We start from the raw sequence: 19,825 nt of genomic DNA, 5'->3' as shown, positions 1-19,825 counted from the left end.
AAAATTTGGAACTCTCTTCCGCAAACTGCAGTTGATGCTAGCTCAATTGTTAATTTTAAATCTGAGATTGATAGATTTTTGTTAACCAAAGGTATTAAAGGATATGGGGCTCAGGCAGGTATGTGGAGTTAGGTCACAGATCAGCCATGATCATAGAATCACAGAAAGTTACAGCACAGAAGGAGGCCATTCAGCCCATCGTGTCCATGATCTCACTGAATGACGGAACAGGCTCGAGGGACGAAATGGTCTACTCCTGTTCCTATGTACCTTAAAAATTTTAACCAGCATTTGGATGCTGCTGGCTCGTATTGCTTTGCTATGTCAAACCAGTATATGCAGTATAATGGAGACATTAATTTTACTGAAGAAGGAAAGATCTTTGATGTTGCAATTAAAATTCAGGTTTCAGTAAATCCCGTCACTAAATAAGAGATGGTTTTCTCCTTTTTCCAGTCTTTATCTTGTGTTTTGCTTTTACAACAGTAATTACGTAATATTTTAGAGGAATTTACTTTGGAAAAAAAATCTTTGTGAATTTTGTGTTATTCAAGGTAAATGATATTGGCAAAGAAATGAAACACATTTTGGGCACTAAGGGGGTAATTTTAACCCCCAAGAACGGGAGGGGCTGGGGGCGGGTGGGTAGTAAAAATTGATTAAATCTTCAGCAGAACCGCATCCCAGCTCCAACGTGTGCACTTCCGGGTTTAATCCAAGCGCATTAGGATGCACGCGCGCAACAGAAACCGGAAGTCCCGTCGTCACTTAAAGCCGGCAAGCCGATACTTAAAGGGGTATTGTACCTCATTGCAATAGTTGAGGCACTGAATTTTTGGTGTATTAGAAATGTAAAACGAATTTAACCTTACCTGTTCCGGTTTCCCATCGCTTCTGATTTATGTCAGGTGAAAGCAGGCAAGAAGGGCCAGATCAATGAGGTGAGATCCTTTATTGCACTGCTTGTGGGCCAGGATGAGATGGAGTGCTTCATCCAGGTCCAACAAGCTCAACTGGCGTGACAGGACCCCCGTGATCGGCCCACTCCCTCCCCCCCACCCCGATGGTGGACTCCTCCCCCCCGCCTCCCCGGTGGTGGACCACCTCCCCACCAGATCTTCTCCGAGGCCCACCCAATGTCATCCACGTCCCCCCCACACCCCTCTGATTATTTCCAATCTGTCAATCTGGCTGCCTAGCACGTGGGAAACCCGGAAGCACAGATATTTACCTTCAATTGAGTTGTGATCACAGAATGCGACGCACTCACTTCACTTCCGGGTTCCCCACGTGAATATCTACCCAAGCACTGGGTTCCCGGCTCCATGCTAAAACCATGCCCCAAGTGTCAGTATCAAACACTCTCAGGTCAGGTACAGTATGGATAGATGCAGAGTAAAATTCTATCTAGAAGGCTACCCCAATAATATGCATCAACCTCGATTCCATCAATATATTTTCTGCTTCCCACACCAACCAGCTTTATGGCCTCTCTAAGTGAGATTGCCCATATAGTGCTGAATTACTTTTTAATATCTATATATTTTGTGGGAAAATAAGGCAGCTGTTACAAGAAAAGAAGTTTGACAGAATTGACTCTGCTGATTGTTGGGAACACAAGAATATTTGGAACTGCAGTGTGAATTTTCCAGTGAGAAAGTCAGTTCTTCCATAGCCTAATGAAAGTTGTAGCAATCCTGGTGCAGCAATTTCAACAGCAGATACTGGTAACCAATTTTTGTCTATTTAATCTAAAATTGACATTGGATTATTGTGTATATTGTGTCTCTAAGTCATGTGCATCTTGCTTATCCTTCAACCTTTCACATCGAATCATACAATGCTACAGCACAAGAACAGGCCATTCAACCCATCAGGTCTGCGCTGGCGCTTGCTCCACAAGTGACACCTACTCCCACTTTATTGCTCTGATAACTCACCATATTTATAAAAACATAACTATTTTTGAAGTCACTTTTTGAGGAGTGCAAAAGGATTATTATTTTAAAATCAAATCACCTAGAAATATATAACTTCATTTATTGATACCATAGACCAACAATACTTACTCATCTCTCTGAGATTGTGCTGTGGACCCATGTAGTTCTCCATGTAGTTCTCCATGAAGGTCACCTTCCTCAAAACTGCCATGGCCTTTTTGATCTAACACCGTTGACTGATTTAAGAAAGACACAGTGTGTTCTTTTTTGGAAAGAGCAGAGCTTTCATCTTTGGTAAAGACTGACTCACTCGTCCTTGCTGGATCATCTTTTACAGCTGTTTTCAGATTGTATGGGTCTTCAAAAGATTCCTTCAACTGTAATTCTTCACTGCTACCAGAAATATTGAGGTCACTTTCTGAATCATACATTTCACCTGCCAACCTCCGCTCATCCTCACTTGACCTCAGAACTTCCTCTGCAACCATTTTCTGATTCTGGGAGTTCACTAATAGAAGAAAAAAGATTGTCATTTGTCAGTAATCAATCTCCAACGACCTCCTGTAACACTTTACAGTCACACTTAAACTTGCTTTTTTATTGAATCCTCCCAGCTCTCTATTTGCATCTCCAAGGTAGCCATCTGAGGCCTGTGAAAAGCAGGTAAGAGCACTGGACTCAGACGCTGGCTACCTTTCCAAGTGAATGAGTGCCTGTCCCTCCTTCCCGCTCCCTCCTGTTACGTCTCCATGCTTCAGACTTGTAGTCTTGCCCCTGCACGCTGTCTCCTGCCTTATCCTTCTCACATTTTCCACTCCCTTCCTATTAGCCCGCTCTTTGCTCTCCTGCCACTCTGCTCAGCCATCCTGTTACTCCCCCCGCTCCCTGCTCGCCGCTTCCATAAATGCAAGTTTGCCACATTTCCAGCTATGATCTGGGCAATGACTTTAAATTCTTTAAAGTATTTCCTGTATTTTTACCAAAGATATTCAAAGAACTTAAAGCTAGTTCCTGGCGCACAGCTCGGAATACAACAATACAGCCTTTCTAGGAAGCAGGGATGGTTAACCACAAGCGTGGGCTGGGAGCCTTGTAGTTCTTGATTAAAGTGCATACAGTAGGCAAATACAATACAAGAGCACTGCCCACTTCAAATAACTAACAGAGGGGTCCCATCTCAAAGCTCAGAAATCATATTGCAAAAGTCAGGGATGGAGGCAAAATGATCAAGCCTTACAATCTTTATTTTCCTTCAATCCCCTCCTCCAAAAACAACTGCCAGACCCCAGCACCACCCTATACTACCACATGCTAGCCGTCCCCAGTAGTTCTAGACCTTACACCGCACAATGTTCCCGCACCTGATAAATGCTTTCCCCAATCCTCAGAGGCCCTCATTCGCCACTTCTCAGTACTCCTGTACCCTGCCACCAGACCTGCCCAGATCCCGGAAGCCCCCCAATCAATGATTCCAACTGCAGCATACCTCTCCTGGTACTCCAACAGCAAAGCACGCCATTTTCAATGCTCTCAGACACCAGCACATCCTCTTCTACTCCCAAATCCCACACTATCAACTTCCCACTGTTCCTAGATCTTGTGACCACACTTCTAATGATCCCAGAGCCCATGATTCCCTTTCCTCCTACCCCCTTCTCAGTAGTCCAGAACCACAGGACCGCAACTCACTCTCTAACCGGTATGAACATTGGTAAGGGAGAGGGTCCCCCTGGGGAGTGCAGCCAGAGCCAAGATAGGGAAGGGAAGAAAGGAAGGGGGGTGGTAGTATTGATTAAAGAGAATATTGCTGTGCTAGAGAGAGAGGATGTCCTGGAGGGGTCAAGGACAGAATCTATTTGGTTAGAGTTAAGAAACAATAGAGGTTCCATTACACTACTGGGTGTATTCTATAGGCCACCAACTAGTGGGAAGGAGATAGAGGAGCAAATTTGCAGGGAAATAACAGAGAGATGCAAAAGCCATAGAGTAGTGATAATGGGGGACTTCAACTATCCGAATATAGACTAGGATAGTAATAATATAAGGGGCAAAGAGGGGGAGGAATTTTTGATGTGCGTTCAGGAGAACTTTCATGACCAGTACCTTTTCAGCCCAAGGAGGAAGGAGGCATTGCTGGACTTGGCTCTGAGGAATGAAGCAGGCCAAGTGGAGCAAGTATCAGTGGGGGAACATTTAGGGAACAGCGATCATTGTACCATAAGGTTTAGAATAGCTACGGAAAAGGACATGGACCATTCTAAAGTAAAAATACTCAATTGGAGGAGGGCCAATTTCAGTGAGATGAGAACAGATCTGGCCCGGGTAAACTGGAATCAAAGATTGGCAGGCAAAACTGTAACTGAACAATGGGCGGATTTAAAGGGGAGATGGTTCAGGTACAGTCTAGGTACATTCCCACGAGGGAGAAAGGTAGGGCAATTAAAGCTAGAGCTCCCTGGATGACAAAAGAGATAGAGATTAAGATAAAGCAAAAAAAAGGGGCAGATGTCAGGTTGAAAACACAAGTGAGAACCAGGCTAAATATAGAAAGTTCAGAGGGGAAGTGAAAAAGGAAATAAGAGGGCAAAGAGAGAGTATGAGAATAGATTGGCAGCAAATATAAAAGGGAATCCAAAAGTCTTCTTTAGGCAAGTAAACGGTAATTGGGTAGGAAGATGAGGGGTGGGGCCGATCAGGGACCAAAATGGAGATCTACTCATGGAGGCAGAGGGCATGGCCAAGGTACTAAATGAGTACTTTGCATCTGTCTTTACCAAGTAAGAAGATGCTGCCAGCCCCACAGTAAAGGAAGATGTAGTTGAGCTACTGGATGGGCTAATAATTGATAAAGAGGAGGTACTAGAAAGGCTAGCTGTACTTGAAGTAGATAAGTCACCTTGGGATGCATCCTAGATTGCCGAGGGAAGTAAGGGTGGAAATTGCGGCGGTACTGGCCATAATCTTCCAAACATCCTTAGATATGGAGGTGATGCCAGAGGACAGGAGAATTGCAAATGTTACACCCTTGTTCAAAAAAGGGTGTAAGGATAAACCCAGTAACTAGAGGCCAGTCAGTTTAACCTCGATGGTGGGGAAACTTTTAGAAACGATAATCCGGGACAGAATTATCAGTCACCTGGACAAGTGTGGATTGATTAGGGAAAGCCAGCATGGACTTGTTAAAGGCAAATCGTGTTTAACTAACTTGATAGAGTTTTTTGATGAGGTAACAGAGAGGGTCGATGAGGGCAACGCGGCTGATGTGGTGTATATGGATTTTCAAAAGGCGATTGATAAAGAGCCATGTAACAGGTTTGTCATCAAGATTGAAGCCCATGGAATAAAGAGGCAGTAGCAGCACGGACACAAAATTGGCTAAGTAACAGGAAACAGAGAATAGCAGTGAACAGTTGTTTTTTGGATTGGAGGGAGATGTACAGTGGTGTTCCCCAGGGGGTCGGTACTAGGACCACTGCATTTCTTGATATACATGACTTGGACTTGGGTGTACAGGGCACAATTTCCAAATTTGCAGATGACACAAAACTTGGGAGTGTAGTGAACAATGAGGAGGATAATGATAGACATCAAGATGATATAGACAAGCTGGTGGAATGGGCGGACACGTGGCAGATGAAATTTAATGCAGAAAAATGTGAAGTGATACATTTCAGTAGGAAGAATGAGGAGAGGCTATATAAACTAGAGGACACAATTCTAAAAGAGGTACAGGAACAGAGAGATTTGGGGGTATATGTGCATAAATTATTGAAAGTGGCAGGGCAGGTTGAGAAAGCGATTGAAAAAGCATACGGGATCCTCGGCTTTATAAATAGAGGCATAGAGTACAAAAGCACGTCATGATGAACCTTTATAAAACACTGGTTCGACCACAACTGGAGTATTATGTCCAGTTCTGGGCACCACATTTTAGGAAAGGCCTTAGAGAGGGTGCAGAAAAGATTTACTAGAATGATTTCAGGGATGAGAGACTTTAGTTACGTGGATAGACTGGAGAAGCTGGGGTTGTTCTCCTTGGAACAGAGAAGGTTGAGAGGACATTTGATAGAGGTATTTAAATTATGAAGGGTCTGAACAGTATAGATAGAGAGAAACTGTTCCCATTGGTGGAAGGGTCAAGAACCAGAGGACATAGATTTAAGGTGATTGGCAAAAGAACCAAAGATGACATGAGGAAAAACTCTTTTATGCAGCAAGTGGTTATGATCTGGAATACATTGCCGGGGTGTGGGGGGTGGGGGGCGGTGGTGGAGGCAGATTCAATCGTGGCTTTCAAAAGGGAACTGAATAAGCACTTGAAAGGAAAAAATTGCAGGGCTACAGGGATAGGATGGGAGACTGGGACTAACTGGATTGCTCTTGCATAGAGCCAGCATGGACTCGATGAGCCAAATGGCCTCCTTCCATGCAGTAACCTTTCTATGAGTCTAACCCCAACACTACAAAACCACACAATCCTCTCCTCTTCATTTCCCAGTATTGCTACATGCTTCCTAACTATCTGCAACCTTGAACATGCTCTCTACCATCTTCCTGTTTATATTGGCTTTGAAGAAAAGGTAGAGATAAAGTTGACTACATTGCTATACAAACATATAACAATAAACCACTGATTTCCAGTTTCCACAAAAACAGAGATAACAACATAATTCAAACCTGAAAATACCATCAGAATACTGTGCAATGAAAATGCGTTTTGACTTATTGGATCACTGTAAATCAGTCGCCCTGATAAAATATTATTTTATATGGCATAACACAACATATGCTCTGACTCATCATGAGCAACAACATGGGAGATCTGCTAGTTTTTGTTAATAAAGATAACATCTATTAAAATTACAGCAACATATGCTGATTTGTATTGTGGAACTGCTTCTACTTGAAACAGTTCAGTAATTCTTTTTGGTTCACAGAGCTCTGTTATTTTCCCCATTTATGCGTTGGGGCAGACTTCACATCATCAGCAATAACACTAACACAGGTGTGCACATCTTGACTTTAATTGTATGACCAGGGACTTTCCCTGATGATTGGCAATGGTCCGTACAGGACAACAATGCAAAAACTACAGTCTACCTGTGGCCAGAAAATATTACTGCATGCAGCATTGCTGGAAGCATCCTGTTTATACTTACCATTGGTGAACCTTCTACGGTATTATTCCTTTCCACCAGAGACAACAAAGCTGCCTCTTTTATATTACATTGCTGCCACCTAAGTTGAAGCTGCCTCAAGCAGCAGCACTGTAATATAAATGAAACATGACTGTCAGTAAAGCTACTATAGCTATAACTTTATTTTTGTTACCCCACCGACTCTGTTAATTATCAAGAGGTATCTCGCAAAAGACAAACAATTAATTGTGTTCAGAACTGTAGATGGCGTACATTTAAAGTATCAAAGTGACCTTGGACACAGCATTAGTGTTTCAGAATTTACATTTTGCGCAGGTTAGGGTGAGCCTTGGATTAAGCATACAGTCCTTTCATTCTTGGGTGTGGCTTTGAAAACTACCTAGAATTATAGGATAAATATCTTTTCTCTGCCATCTGGAAGGGTCTTATATGACTATGTGACGTCAAAGCCTGTTTTTTTGTGAGCATGGATCCACAGCAAAAAAAACCTGACCTTAGTTTGGCATTGATTTGGTAATCTCACTCAGAAAGGCCACAAGAATGGCTAATGTGGGAAGTGGAAAAATGAGCACTGGTGTGAGTAGGGACTGCTTTTATGAGCTGGGGATAAGGCATATTGTTGGGCGAAATTTACTCTACAGCTGCTTGTGCTATAATTGACCTATGCCATACTTGACCTGATGCTGACACTGAGGGCATGATTTTAGCTGGGAGCTGGGAGCCCAGCCCGTCTTTAGATATTCACACGGGGAACACGGAAGCTAAGTGAGGGCGTCGCAATCTACGATCGCAACTCAATTGAAGGTTAGGATGTGTGCTTTCGGATTTCCCACGCACTAAACAGTCAGATTGACAGGCTGGCTGCCTGTCGGGAGGGAAAGAAGCCGCAAATCGGAGATGGCGGAGGGATGGAGAAAGCGATCGCGGGCCCTGGAAGAAATCGGAGGGGTGGGGGGCCATGGACGACGTCGGGTAGGCCTTGGATAAGATCAGAGGGTGTGGGGTCCAGCATCGGGGGTGGGGGGGAAGGGGGCGGTTTGGCCGATCGCGGGGTCACGTCGTGCCGGCTGAGCTTGTTGGGCCTGGATGAAATACTCCTGCTCCTACTGGCCCACAAGCAGTGCAATAAAGGCACTCACCTCATGGATCCAGCCCTTCCCACCTGCTTTAACCTGACATGAATTGGAAGTGATGGGAAATCCAAACAGGTACAGTTAAATTTGTTTTACTTTTGTAATACACAAAAAATTAAGTACCTCAACTATCACAATGAGGTGTTCATTGCCCCTTTCAGTATTGGCCCGCCGGCTTTAAATGGGGGCAGGACTTCGGTTGTCTGCTGCACGCACATCCAAACGCGCCTGGGTCAAACCCGGAACTGGGCATGTTGGAGCCGGGATGCGGTCCGGCTCCAAAAATCCACTATTTTTCTGCCCGCCCACCCCTTCTTGGGGTTAAATTTACCCCCTGGATGCTTGAAATGGAAAGTGTCTGTTCCCCAGCTTTGATATCCCTCACCTTTATGAGTACAAAAAAGTTGATATTTTAAAAAGGTATCCAATGAGGCTAATTTTCAATGTGGACTAAACAATGTTTGCCTACAGATAACAAAATAACAGTTATAACTCCCATGGTCAACTGAACCCCAGTCATGATGCTAGCTGCCATTTGTATAGACACAGTGAACAACACCAAGCTGTGGTAGACATGGGTACCAGATCAGTGGCAATTTAGCATTTGTGCATAGTACTAAGCCATCTTATACAATCAGAAAAATTTCAGCAGAGGAAGAGGTCTATTATGTCTCTGTCAGTCGTAGCTCCACATCAGAGGTATCTACTGTAATTCAATTTCTCTGCTCTTTCTCCATATCCTTTAATATTTGTCTTCTTCAAATGTTTATCTAATTCCGATTAAATGTCATGATTGACTCAGCTTCAATAGCCATTTGTGGTGATGCACTCCATATTCTAATAACCCTTCGCATGAAAACATTACTTCTAACCTTCCCTTTTATGCTTTGAAATTTATGACCCCTTGTTACCAATTTACTGACCAATGTAAATAATAGTTATTTATCCTCTCAAACCTTGCTTAATTTCTCAACACTTCTATCATATCCCCCTTAACCTTCTCTGCTCCACTGAATGAAGCTCTAGTTTTTCAGATCTCTCATCACAATATCCTCTCATCCTGGTATCATCTGAGTGAATCTATGTTGCACCTTTCCCATGGCTCTAATATCCTTTCTATAAAGGGATGCCCAAAACTGTTCACAGTACTCTAATTGCAGCCTTCCCAATGCCTTGTACTGATAGGTATCTCTTACAAAAATGAGAACAGCACTAGACCATTCGGCCCCTCAAGCCTGTGCCACCATTCTACTGGATCATTGTACCTCAACTCAATTTACCTACCTTCTCTCCATTTTCCTTGATACCCTTAACTAACAAAAATCTATCGATCTCAGTCTTCAAAATTTCAATTGACCCAGTATCCACAACCTTTTGGGGGAAAAGATTTCCAGACTACCCTATACGTGAAAAAGTGCTTCCTGATTTCACTCCTAAATGGCCCACCTCTTAAGATTATGCCCCCTTGTTCTGGATTCCCCCACCAGAGGGAAGAGTTTCTCTGTGCACTTCATCAAATCCTTTTATCATATTTAAACACCTCAATAAGATCACCTCTCAACCTTCCTAACTCAAAGGAATTTAAACTAAGTTTATGCAACCTGTCCTCATAATTTAATCCTTTAAGCCCCGGTAGCATTCTAGTAAATCTCCAAGGCCAATGTATCTTTCCTGGTTGTGGCGCCCAAAAAGGAACGCAGTACCCCAGATGGGGTCTGTCCAAGGTTCTGTACAACTGAAGCATCACTTCTCCACTTTTGTATTCCAACTTCCTTGAGATAAAGGTCAATATTTCATTAGCCCTTTTTAATTGCTTTTTGTACCTGTGCACTAGCTTTTAGTGATTTGTGTACATGGACACCTAAATCCTTTTGTTCCTCCACAGCTCCTAGTCTCTCATCGTTTAGAAAATATTCCAATTTGTCTTTCTCAGATCCAAAGTGGATGACCTCACATTTCCCCACATTGAGCTCAATCTGCCAGAGTTCTGCCCACTCACTTAGGCTGTCTATGTCCCTTTGTAACTTCCTGCTCCCATCCACACAACTTACCATGCCTCCAATCTTAGTGTTATTTGCAAACTTGGATGCACAACTCTCTAGTTCTTCATCCAAGTCACTGATTATATATAGTGAAAAGCTGAGGTACAGATTACAGGGGAACACCACTTGTCACATCCTGCCAATCAGAGAACGTTCCCTTTGTCCCTATTTTCTGTATCCTACCTCCCAACCAATTACTAACTCATGTCACAAGGTTACTTCCAGTTCTGCGTGCTTTCATTTTTTGTAATCTCTTGTGTGGAACCTTATCAAATGCCTTCTGGAAGTCCATAAAAACAACATCCATACTTCTGTATTCATTGTCCCATATGTGAAACCCTCATAACCACATGTAGTTTTAAATGTAGTCAGTTGTTTTGCATTGGTTATTTTTAACCAAGAAATAATGTAGCTATACATGAGCATAAGGCAGTTGTACTCTCTGTATGATCTGTAGGCTAGTTGCTGCCATTGCAGGGCTCTGTTTTGGCCCTTGGACTGGATCTGATCTAGTTTACTAACATTTCCCACCCCACCATTTGACTCTTTCATTGGTGTCGGTGTTCCCAGTCCCAATTCTGCTGCCACCATTCCCACTCCCCAGTCAGATCCTCTGCTTAATTCCAATCCCATGACAGATCCTAATATGGTCACCAGACCTTTGGAAGGGAGTGGAATGGAGGGAGCACTCAAAAGCTGGCATAAAGCAGAGATCATTCTGTTGGCCAGTCAGCAGAATGACCTCTGGATGAAACACCTGCAGAAAACAGTACATCAAGCTGAGAAAAGTTAAATGTACCGTTGTCAGTGTAAACACATGGGCTGCAACCTGAAGGAGTAGGAAAGACTGAATGAAGGATGCGTAAAAGATAGAGACCTAGTACTTATAGGCACCCTTGATGACTCAACAGTACTGGAACCACACTCTAGCTAGGTGTCAATGTCTTGAAGAGGGGAGGGGGGAAACAAATTGGCAAGAAAAAAAACAAATTTTATATACTGTATTTTAGGAAGTGCAATTTATTTTAGATGGGGTAATGTGCTACACAGTTTCTTCACCCAACAGTACAGGCTAGAGCCTGTCTCCATAGATCCGTACCCCAGCAGCAATCGTCGCAACAGGCTTCCATTCTGCTAGCCTGCCTCTTCAGGATGCACATTACTAGTAACGTGAATAGAGGGAACATGTCTTAAGTGGGGGAGTGCAATAAATACGCGTTTCAAAGTGGGGGCAGTATAGGCTGCAACACAGGAGATCAAGGGTGATAATTACATTGGAGTTCAATGCAACACTACTGCATCATGAAGTCTTAAGCGGCCACTAAAGGCAAGAAGTTTGGGATTCAATATTGACTGTACCCAAATATGAGCATTTTTTTCCCTAAGGTCATTGTGCAAAAAGGGTGAATTTCAGTACAGCATTGGACTTACAGGCTTCAGATCCATCTTAAAAATGGTATTCCTCTCACAATAAACTATTAGAGGATAGGCTCATACTGAGAGCATTTGCTTGTATTACAAATTTTCCTCCAGCACCACCTGGTGGAAAGGGTGTACAATTGCTTAAATATTGGAAAATCCAGGCTGTGTGCGTAGATTTGTTTTAGCATGTAACATTACATGCTTATCATTGTAATTGCCTATCAGAGTGTCACTTACAGAGGCAACTGGTACAGCAAAGGATGTTATGACCAACCTATCATGGAAATGGAAATAAAAATCAGAAGGGGTATAAAATAGGTAGTCAATCCACTAACGCCCAGCAGTAACAGTGTAAATTCATCCATAGTTGCTTTATAGTATGTCTGTGAAAGTGACTCTCAAGCAATTCACTGCTTCATATTGTGGCCCTTGACCAAAGTTACAAGTACCCATGTCTATAAGCCATATTTATTTTTCATTTGCCAATTTTCTTCCCTTATCACTTGTAAAGATATTAACATCTTGCTGGTATACAATTCTACAGCTGCCCGCCAGTATGTCACCAAAATAGCCATATTCATTGTGAGCCTTAATATCAATTATTGGCAAGTTATTCGACTGTGTCTGAACTAGACTGTTTGCAACCTCGGTGTCCTATTTGTCCCTGAGCTAACCTTCCAACCCCATATCCTCTCCATCACAAAGACCACCTGTTTCCACCTCCATAACATCTGCCCCTGCCTCAGCCCATAGAATCATCGAATGATACAGCTCAGGAGGCCATTCGACCGATCATGTCTGTGACTAGAGCTATCCAATTAGTCCCACTCCCCTGCTCTTTCACCATAGCCCGGTAAATATTTTCCCTTCAAGTATTTATCCAATTCCCTTTTGAAAGTTACTGCTGAATTGCTTTCACCACCCTTTCAGGCAGTGCATTCTAGATCACAACTCATGTTCTGGTTCTTTTGCCAATCACCTTAAATCTGTGTCATCTGGTTACCAACCCTTCTGCCACTGGAAACAGTTTCTCCTTATTTAATCTATCAAAACCATTCATGATTTTGAACATCTCTATCAAATCTCTTCTTAACCTTCTCTGCTCTAAGGAGAACAACCCCAGCTTCTCCAGTCTCTTCACATAACTGAAGTCCTTCATTCCAGGTACCATTCTAGTAAACCTCTTCTGTACCCTTTCTAAGGCCTTGACATCATTCCTAAAGTGTGGTGCCCAGAATTGAACACAATACTTCAGCTGTGGCCTAACCAGTGTTTTATAAAGGTTTAGCATAACTTCCATGCCTCTATTAATAAAGCCAAGGATCCCATATGGTTTTTTTTAAACAGCTTTCTTAACTTGTCCTGCCACCTTCAAAGATTTGTGTACCTACAGCCCCAGGTCTCACTGTTCCTGCACCCCCTTTAAAATTGTTCCATTTAGTTTATATTGCCAAATGTAAATTCCATCTGCTGCTGAAACCCTCATCCATGCTTTTGTTACCTCTAGATTCGACCATTCCAATGCGCCCCTGGCCGGCCTCCCATCTTCCACTCTCCATAAACTTGAGCTCATCCAAAACTATGCTGGCTGTATCCTAACCAACACCAAGTCATGCTCAGCCATCACCACTGTGCTCACTGACCTACACTGGCTCTGGATCAACCAAAGCCTTGATTTTAAAATTCTCATCCCAGCACTACAACCCTCCAAGAACTCTGCATTCATCCAACTCAGGCCACTTGAGCGCTCATCTCCTTTAAAACCCTCCTTAAAAGCTACCTCTTTGACCAAGTTTTTAGTCACCTGTCCTAATATCTCCTTCTTTGGCTCGGTGTCAATTTTATCTGATTACTCTCTTAGGAAAACGTTTCACAACACTTCACATGTTAAAGGCACTATATAAATGCAAGTTGTTATTGTTTATCACAAAGATCACCTACTTCCACTTCTGCCAACTGCCTCCTCCTCTACCTCAGCCCATCTTCTGCTGAAATCCTCACCCATGTCCTTGTCATCTCAGTCTTGACTATTCCAGTGCTTTTCTGGCCAGTCTCCCATCCTCCACCGTGCATAAACTTCAGCGCATCCCAAACTCTGCTGCAATTATCTTATCCCGCACCAAGTTCTGCTCGCCTATCACCCCTGTCCTCGCTGACCTACATTAGCTCCCAACTCAAATAAAAATTTTCCATCCTTGTGTTTAAATCTCTCGACTATGTCACCACTCCCTATCTTTGCAGCCTCCGCCAGTGCTACATTACCTCCCCTAGGATTATGGAGGGAATTCCTGAGTTCTGGGCCTAGGAAGCTGAAGGTACAGCCGCTAACGGTGCAACGGTGAAAACTGGGGATGCGCAAGAGGACAGAATTGGAGGAGCGCAGAGATCTCGGAGGGTTGCAGAGCTGGAGGAGGTTACAGAGATAGGGAGGAGCGAGGCTATGGAGGGATTTGAAAACAAGGATGAGAATTTTAAAATCGAGGCATTCTTCTAAACCTCCCTCTCCCTCCTTTAAGTCCCTCCTTAAAATCCACCTTTTTAACCAAGCTTTTAGTCACCCATCCAAATCTATTCCATTGTATTTTTCTTATGCCTTTGTTGAAGTCTGATGGGACATTTTTTCTACATTAAAGGTACTATATAAATATAAGTTGATATTATTTCAACAGCAACAACGAAGTTGAGCTTGATCGTGTTCTCACCCAATTCCCACACCAGGACTTCCAGAAGGGATTCCTGGATAGCAACCAGGAGCAGGAACCACTACTGATTTACCCTCTCCCAACCTGGGAGTGCTGAGGCCAAGTGTAGCCACCCCCAGTCACTCCAACTGAGATCAGCTAACAGAACAGCCGGGGGATTAAACCTGGGTCCTTCATTACTGGATAAACTTGCTGTACACTCAGGGGAGCTGCACCAGCAAAAATGTGTATAAATGAATTTCAGAACAGTAGGTTATGGAAAATAAACCTATTAACACAATGGGAAGCAGACAATCCTTTGAGCTCACGGACTAGATCACTCCAAAATCACTAGGTAGATTATTCTCCATTTGCACTGTTATCTACTAGTAATCTTATAAATGTTATGAAGTATCTCAATACTGTCACACATTTTGTCAACTAAAAACAACAGGATGATAGAATGTGTTAAAACAAAAGCTCCACACACAAGTCATCCCCCCCAAACCAACCACTACTGTTTTCAGTCAAAGGAGTAAATGCTGGAATTAAATTCCACACATAGATACTCTGTCTCGAAACATGTCTTTTTAGGACCATACCAGATCATACAGAGGCTTTTTAAATCATTGTAATGAAAATGGGAATGCCAAATCAAGTCTTTGGGAAACAAATTCTGCATTAAAGATGCAAAATGCTAATTTTGCATTAATCCTTAACATTAAAAGTAAATAAAATGTACAGTACTCTAATTAAAATAAAAACTGTGGCTTTTTGGTGATATTCTAAAGGAACTACAATGTACACAAAAGAGAAATGCTTAGTACAGAAATGCACTTTGACCAAAAAAAACCAAAATATTACCTAATTGATTCATTTTGTTTCCCTTTACGTTCATGCCGAAACCTTCTGAAAACACACTGCATTGGAGTGGGTCCATGGGCAGCCTCTGAAACTGCTCAGGTGCATGTTCACTTACAATCTGGTTTTTGTGACTATTCTCTTCATCTGTCAGGTGATTTTTAAAGTCATCTGGCATAATGTCTTGTGTCAGCTCTTCCTTAATGGGCTCTAACTGAGCCAAAGGTGCAGTTAATTCCTGACTGCCAGCGGAACTATTTGCTCTAATACTCCTATTACTTTCTATCCCTTCATATTGATGTCTTTCACTTCTTGAAGAGATTATGGGAGTGAATGGCATTACTTCACTGGTTTGGAGTCCTGTCTTCCTTTCTATTATGTCAGAAACAGTGTGGAAGTCTTGCCTTGCCTTGCTTGACATGGGCAACTTCAAGTTGTCCATCACAGAATTACTGTGCATTGCTGTCACTGATGCTGCCTGCCTATTTGGCTGAGAAGATGAAAAGCTCTCCATGGGCTGGTGATATTTTTGTTGTGGACTCGAACATGTTCTATTTGAGGTTCCTGATGTTTGTTGGTCCATAAAGCGAGTGGCAGTGTGATATAATCCCTTTGACAGGTCTTGTCCAACATCTGTACTCGTTTGCCTTGATGAATTCATTGTCTGAAAAAAACACATCGAACATTACCTTTCAAGGAAAAAAACAGATCATGTAATTTAGTTTCATTTGTCTGCTAAGAACATTCAGAAAACAAATTGTGTATAAAATTTTTTCTTCAGTAGACAGCAAAAACAGTAGTAAACTCAAATACTGAACATCAATTTGAAATTATTTTTATACCACTATAAATAAATCTTTCAATGTAATTCGGGCATAGCCACAGAATATAAATATGAACAGAAAATATTTCATTTTCAATCAGGTCTGCTAACATTTTATAACTTAGAATGATAAGTTCTTTGCAATTATATATGTAGATGATGGATAGGCTCCACTCATAAGTGCAGTAGATTCTGTGTTCAGTGGCTTGTCGCTGAGTATTCCATTTATATAAGTGTGGTACAAAATATAACAGAAGAAAGTTTTTTTTTGTGACATGCTACTTTAAATACAGAGGATACTTTAATAATATATGCCTTTCTGTGAAGCAGCTTTTACTTTTGTGTGCCTTTTGCTATCCTGTAAATGTCATTAATAGGGATTAAAATGAGAAATCATGGGCCAGGCTTATAGCTAAATAACTACATATATTTTAATAATTTATTGTTTGGTTATTCTAAATCTCTAGCGCCCTGATACTCTAACATGTACATTTACCTCTTTTGCATTCACACCAGCCTTTTTAACATCAGCAGACAGAGGAAAATATACCTCTAAATATTCAGAATATAACCACGGGTATTAGGGGTCATACTGGGGACAAAGCAGTGCCTTCCCAAACTGTCCATTATAAAATCTATTCATATTTATCATTACATTAAATCATAGAAATAAAAACTCAGACTAGCAGTGACAATTATTGCAACACACTATTTTGAGAACATTAATTGAGGCAGTTCTGTAGAGTAAACGGAAAAGAGAAAATTAGCCCAACTCCATACAATATATTACGCAAATAAAATATTCTTAAATAAAAAAAAGTTTGAAATTCTCTATACCCCCAGCAAGTGGTATGAATGGACACACAACAGTGAGTAATTAAGTATGGAAAAGTACACCATTGAGTGACACCAGACTGGATTCATACAATGTAACAGATTTACCCAATTTACTTTACATCTTTATTTAATTAACTTAGTCACATTAATTTTAAATCTGATGCTGAAATTCCCATGGCATTGCTCAGTCAGAGATTGTTTGCTGGAGACAAATTTCCGTGCATTTGTGTTTTATAAAGTGGGTCGGCAGAGCCCCAACAGAAATGGTCTCATTCACTTCCAGCAGAGCCAGAGATGTGCCAGTCCCAATTGCAACAGTGTCTCTCTCCACCCCATTTTAACTTTCTATTCACATCCCCTGCTCCACAGTGTCTCTCTCTTTCTTCTATTCACTCACGCTCAATAAGGTGCCTTGCTCCCAATCAGGAGTATCTCCCTCCCTCCCTTCCCCTGCCTCTGTGTTTCTATTCTTTCCTCATTCTCTGTGCCACAGCATTGTTAAAATAAAGTTGGGAGTTTGTTTGTTGGAGACAAATTTCTGTGCATTTATGTATTGGGGCAACAATAGTTCTCAAACTTTCCAAGGCCAAGTCCCAACACTTCAAACTTATTTGGTCTGGCCTCAGCAAAAAAAATCTCTCAGCCTCTCAAATTTCTCAAGCTAAAGATACTGGGGGGGCCTACAAAAAAAATGTGCTTCTGTCTCTCTCCTGTTTCACTTCCTTTTTCCTCACCCTCTCCCTCCTCTCCTTCACTTCTTTTTTGCTCACTTTCTGCTTCTACAACTTCTCTTTTCTCTTTTACCTTGTCGCCACACGGTTACTCTTCTATGATACCTCTCTCCTCTAATTCTAGAACACTTTATACCCTCCCATTTACTGCAACAATTGCACTGCACATACAAAGGCAGTAGGCAAGGGGAAGAACAACAGCCAGAAAAAAGTACAAAGATCTTTGTAGAATACAGGATGTTCAGAACCTGGCAGATGCACGATACTGTTCGTGGAAGAGGGAATTGAAAGGTCGTGATTTTTTTGTGAATTGCTACATAATTGCAAGGATGTTTAAAATCAGATGTTATTGCCAATTTAAAAACCTGTTTTCTGGGGTGTTTTTCAGGTTTTATTTTTAGCATCAAAAGCCAGGAGAAAAATTAGAGCCCAAAAAACCAGGTAAATTCAGAGGAAATCTAAAAAAAATCCATTTTTATTTTGAACATCACGAATCTGCAAAAAAGCAAGTGAGACTAACAGCTCCTTGTTAAGCTAAACACACCACTTTTATGGGCCTCAATGGCAGTTCCAAAGGTTCTGCCAAGCGTATACTCGAAGCAGGTGTGTTAAACTACATTTGCCAAGGTTGGTTCTCCTGGAATCTTGGATGTAGCTAAGTCAGGAAAATATTCTTTCAGCATAAGCTGATCTTGAAGGGACAAAGGATGCAAAAAGCACTGCAGCTTTGTGCTCTCATGCCTCAAGTTGTTTCCCTTCCAGAGTTTGACACTGAAAATCCAGTCCTGGGATGCACACATCATGCTAATGATGTGATTGCGCACATTTGCATGATGACATCACCAACGCATCTCAGATTTTATTAGGAGCAAGCAGGATTCTTCTTTTTGCAGGTCAGAATCAGATAGAAATAATTTTTTTTTTAAATCGATTCACAAATCCAGGAATTTGTCAGTGGAAATTGGTAAAATCCAATTTTAAAGATCTCTACATATTTGTTATGTGATGAATTTTATTTGTAGAGGTATACAATGATGTGGATGAGAAACTGGATCTGTAACATGCACTTTTCCTGCATGTGATTGAGGAAAAAAAATTAATTGAGAAAGGTTTCTCATAATAAGATCAACAAAAACAAAAGTATAATGAGTGGAAAATATCCAACTGGAAAGAGAAAAACACAGAGGCTTAAATGCTGATCCAGTGAAGAAGAAAACTGACTACACAATGCAAACAACAGAGTCGAAATACACGACAGTTATTATCAAAAGATTGCATGTACAATGTGAAAATTTGTACTATATATTTTAAATTCCAATATTGTCCACAGATCTTTACTTAAACGTTCAGACTACTTATGCTATGAATGTTATCTTTGAATGAATTTCAAAGGATAATAATTCCTGTAGTTAAACGTGATGTTGCTAGCTCTATGAAATATAAAAATTAATTTAATGGAAAGAACATAACCATATATAGTATAATTTGCTTTATATTTTTATAGTTGTGGAATAAAAATGAACTTTATTTTCTATCCACAACAAAACAGTTCTTTTCCATAAACCGGGTTTTACAATTAGTGTGGTGACAGTAAAGATCAATAGAAATGTTTTAAATGTTCTCATCTCCCCTCCTCTCCTGAAGGCATTACCTCGCTCAGTGGAGTATTTTTCCATGGGCTCTTGCTGCCCTCTAATATCTCACCCAAGTGGTCATTATTCATGCATCAGTCTTGGCAGTGAGTGCGAGTAGGCTATCCAATTATGGAGGACATCACAGCCAAGGCTGAACCTGATCCTTTCCTCACCCTACGTCAACACATGCGCACGTCCAGTAGAGGTAAGCCTGTAGCAATCAGCAGCAGGAGAACTGGATGACTTTCCCTCCCCAAGCACAACTGAGCAAGCAATTTCAGCAACCCCTACCCTGAACAAAAGATAAAGCTACATTGATGGTATGCTCCACCCTCATTACAGCAGGCCTTGGCAGACAAGGATTTTGCATGCTATAATGAGCTGTGAGCTGTAGTGAAGAACCATAAGCATAACTTGCCATAAAATGTAACATAAAAGAAACATGACTCAAGGTCAGGCAGTCTTACAACACAGAGTCCCAGAACTTAGAGAATTATAATGAGGTGGGGATATATATTTTTAAAAGATGAATACATTATATTTTCCACTGATTCTTTTGTTA

General features: G+C 41.6%; 1 protein-coding gene across 2 annotated transcripts in view; it reads right to left on the bottom strand.

Annotated features, from left to right (window-relative positions):
- Positions 1-19,825, bottom strand: part of kiz (kizuna centrosomal protein) — a 184,341-nt gene that overhangs the window by 102,193 nt on the left and 62,323 nt on the right. For both annotated transcript variants that reach the window (XR_010963565.1, XM_067988390.1), the window contains exons 5-6: positions 15,242-15,902; positions 2,070-2,448 (exon numbers count right to left, since the gene is read on the bottom strand). Coding sequence is in view for 1 of the 2 variants with exons in the window: in XM_067988390.1 (XP_067844491.1) it covers positions 2,070-2,448; positions 15,242-15,902 (1,040 nt within the window). In the remaining variant the exon portion in view is untranslated. The remainder of the gene's footprint in view (positions 1-2,069; positions 2,449-15,241; positions 15,903-19,825) is intronic.

Source organism: Heptranchias perlo, chromosome 8 (genome assembly GCF_035084215.1).
Source record: "Heptranchias perlo isolate sHepPer1 chromosome 8, sHepPer1.hap1, whole genome shotgun sequence".
Classification (NCBI taxonomy): domain Eukaryota; kingdom Metazoa; phylum Chordata; class Chondrichthyes; order Hexanchiformes; family Hexanchidae; genus Heptranchias; species Heptranchias perlo.
The sequence above is the reverse complement of the archived record's forward strand: the minus strand, read 5'-3'. Positions and strand labels throughout refer to the sequence as shown.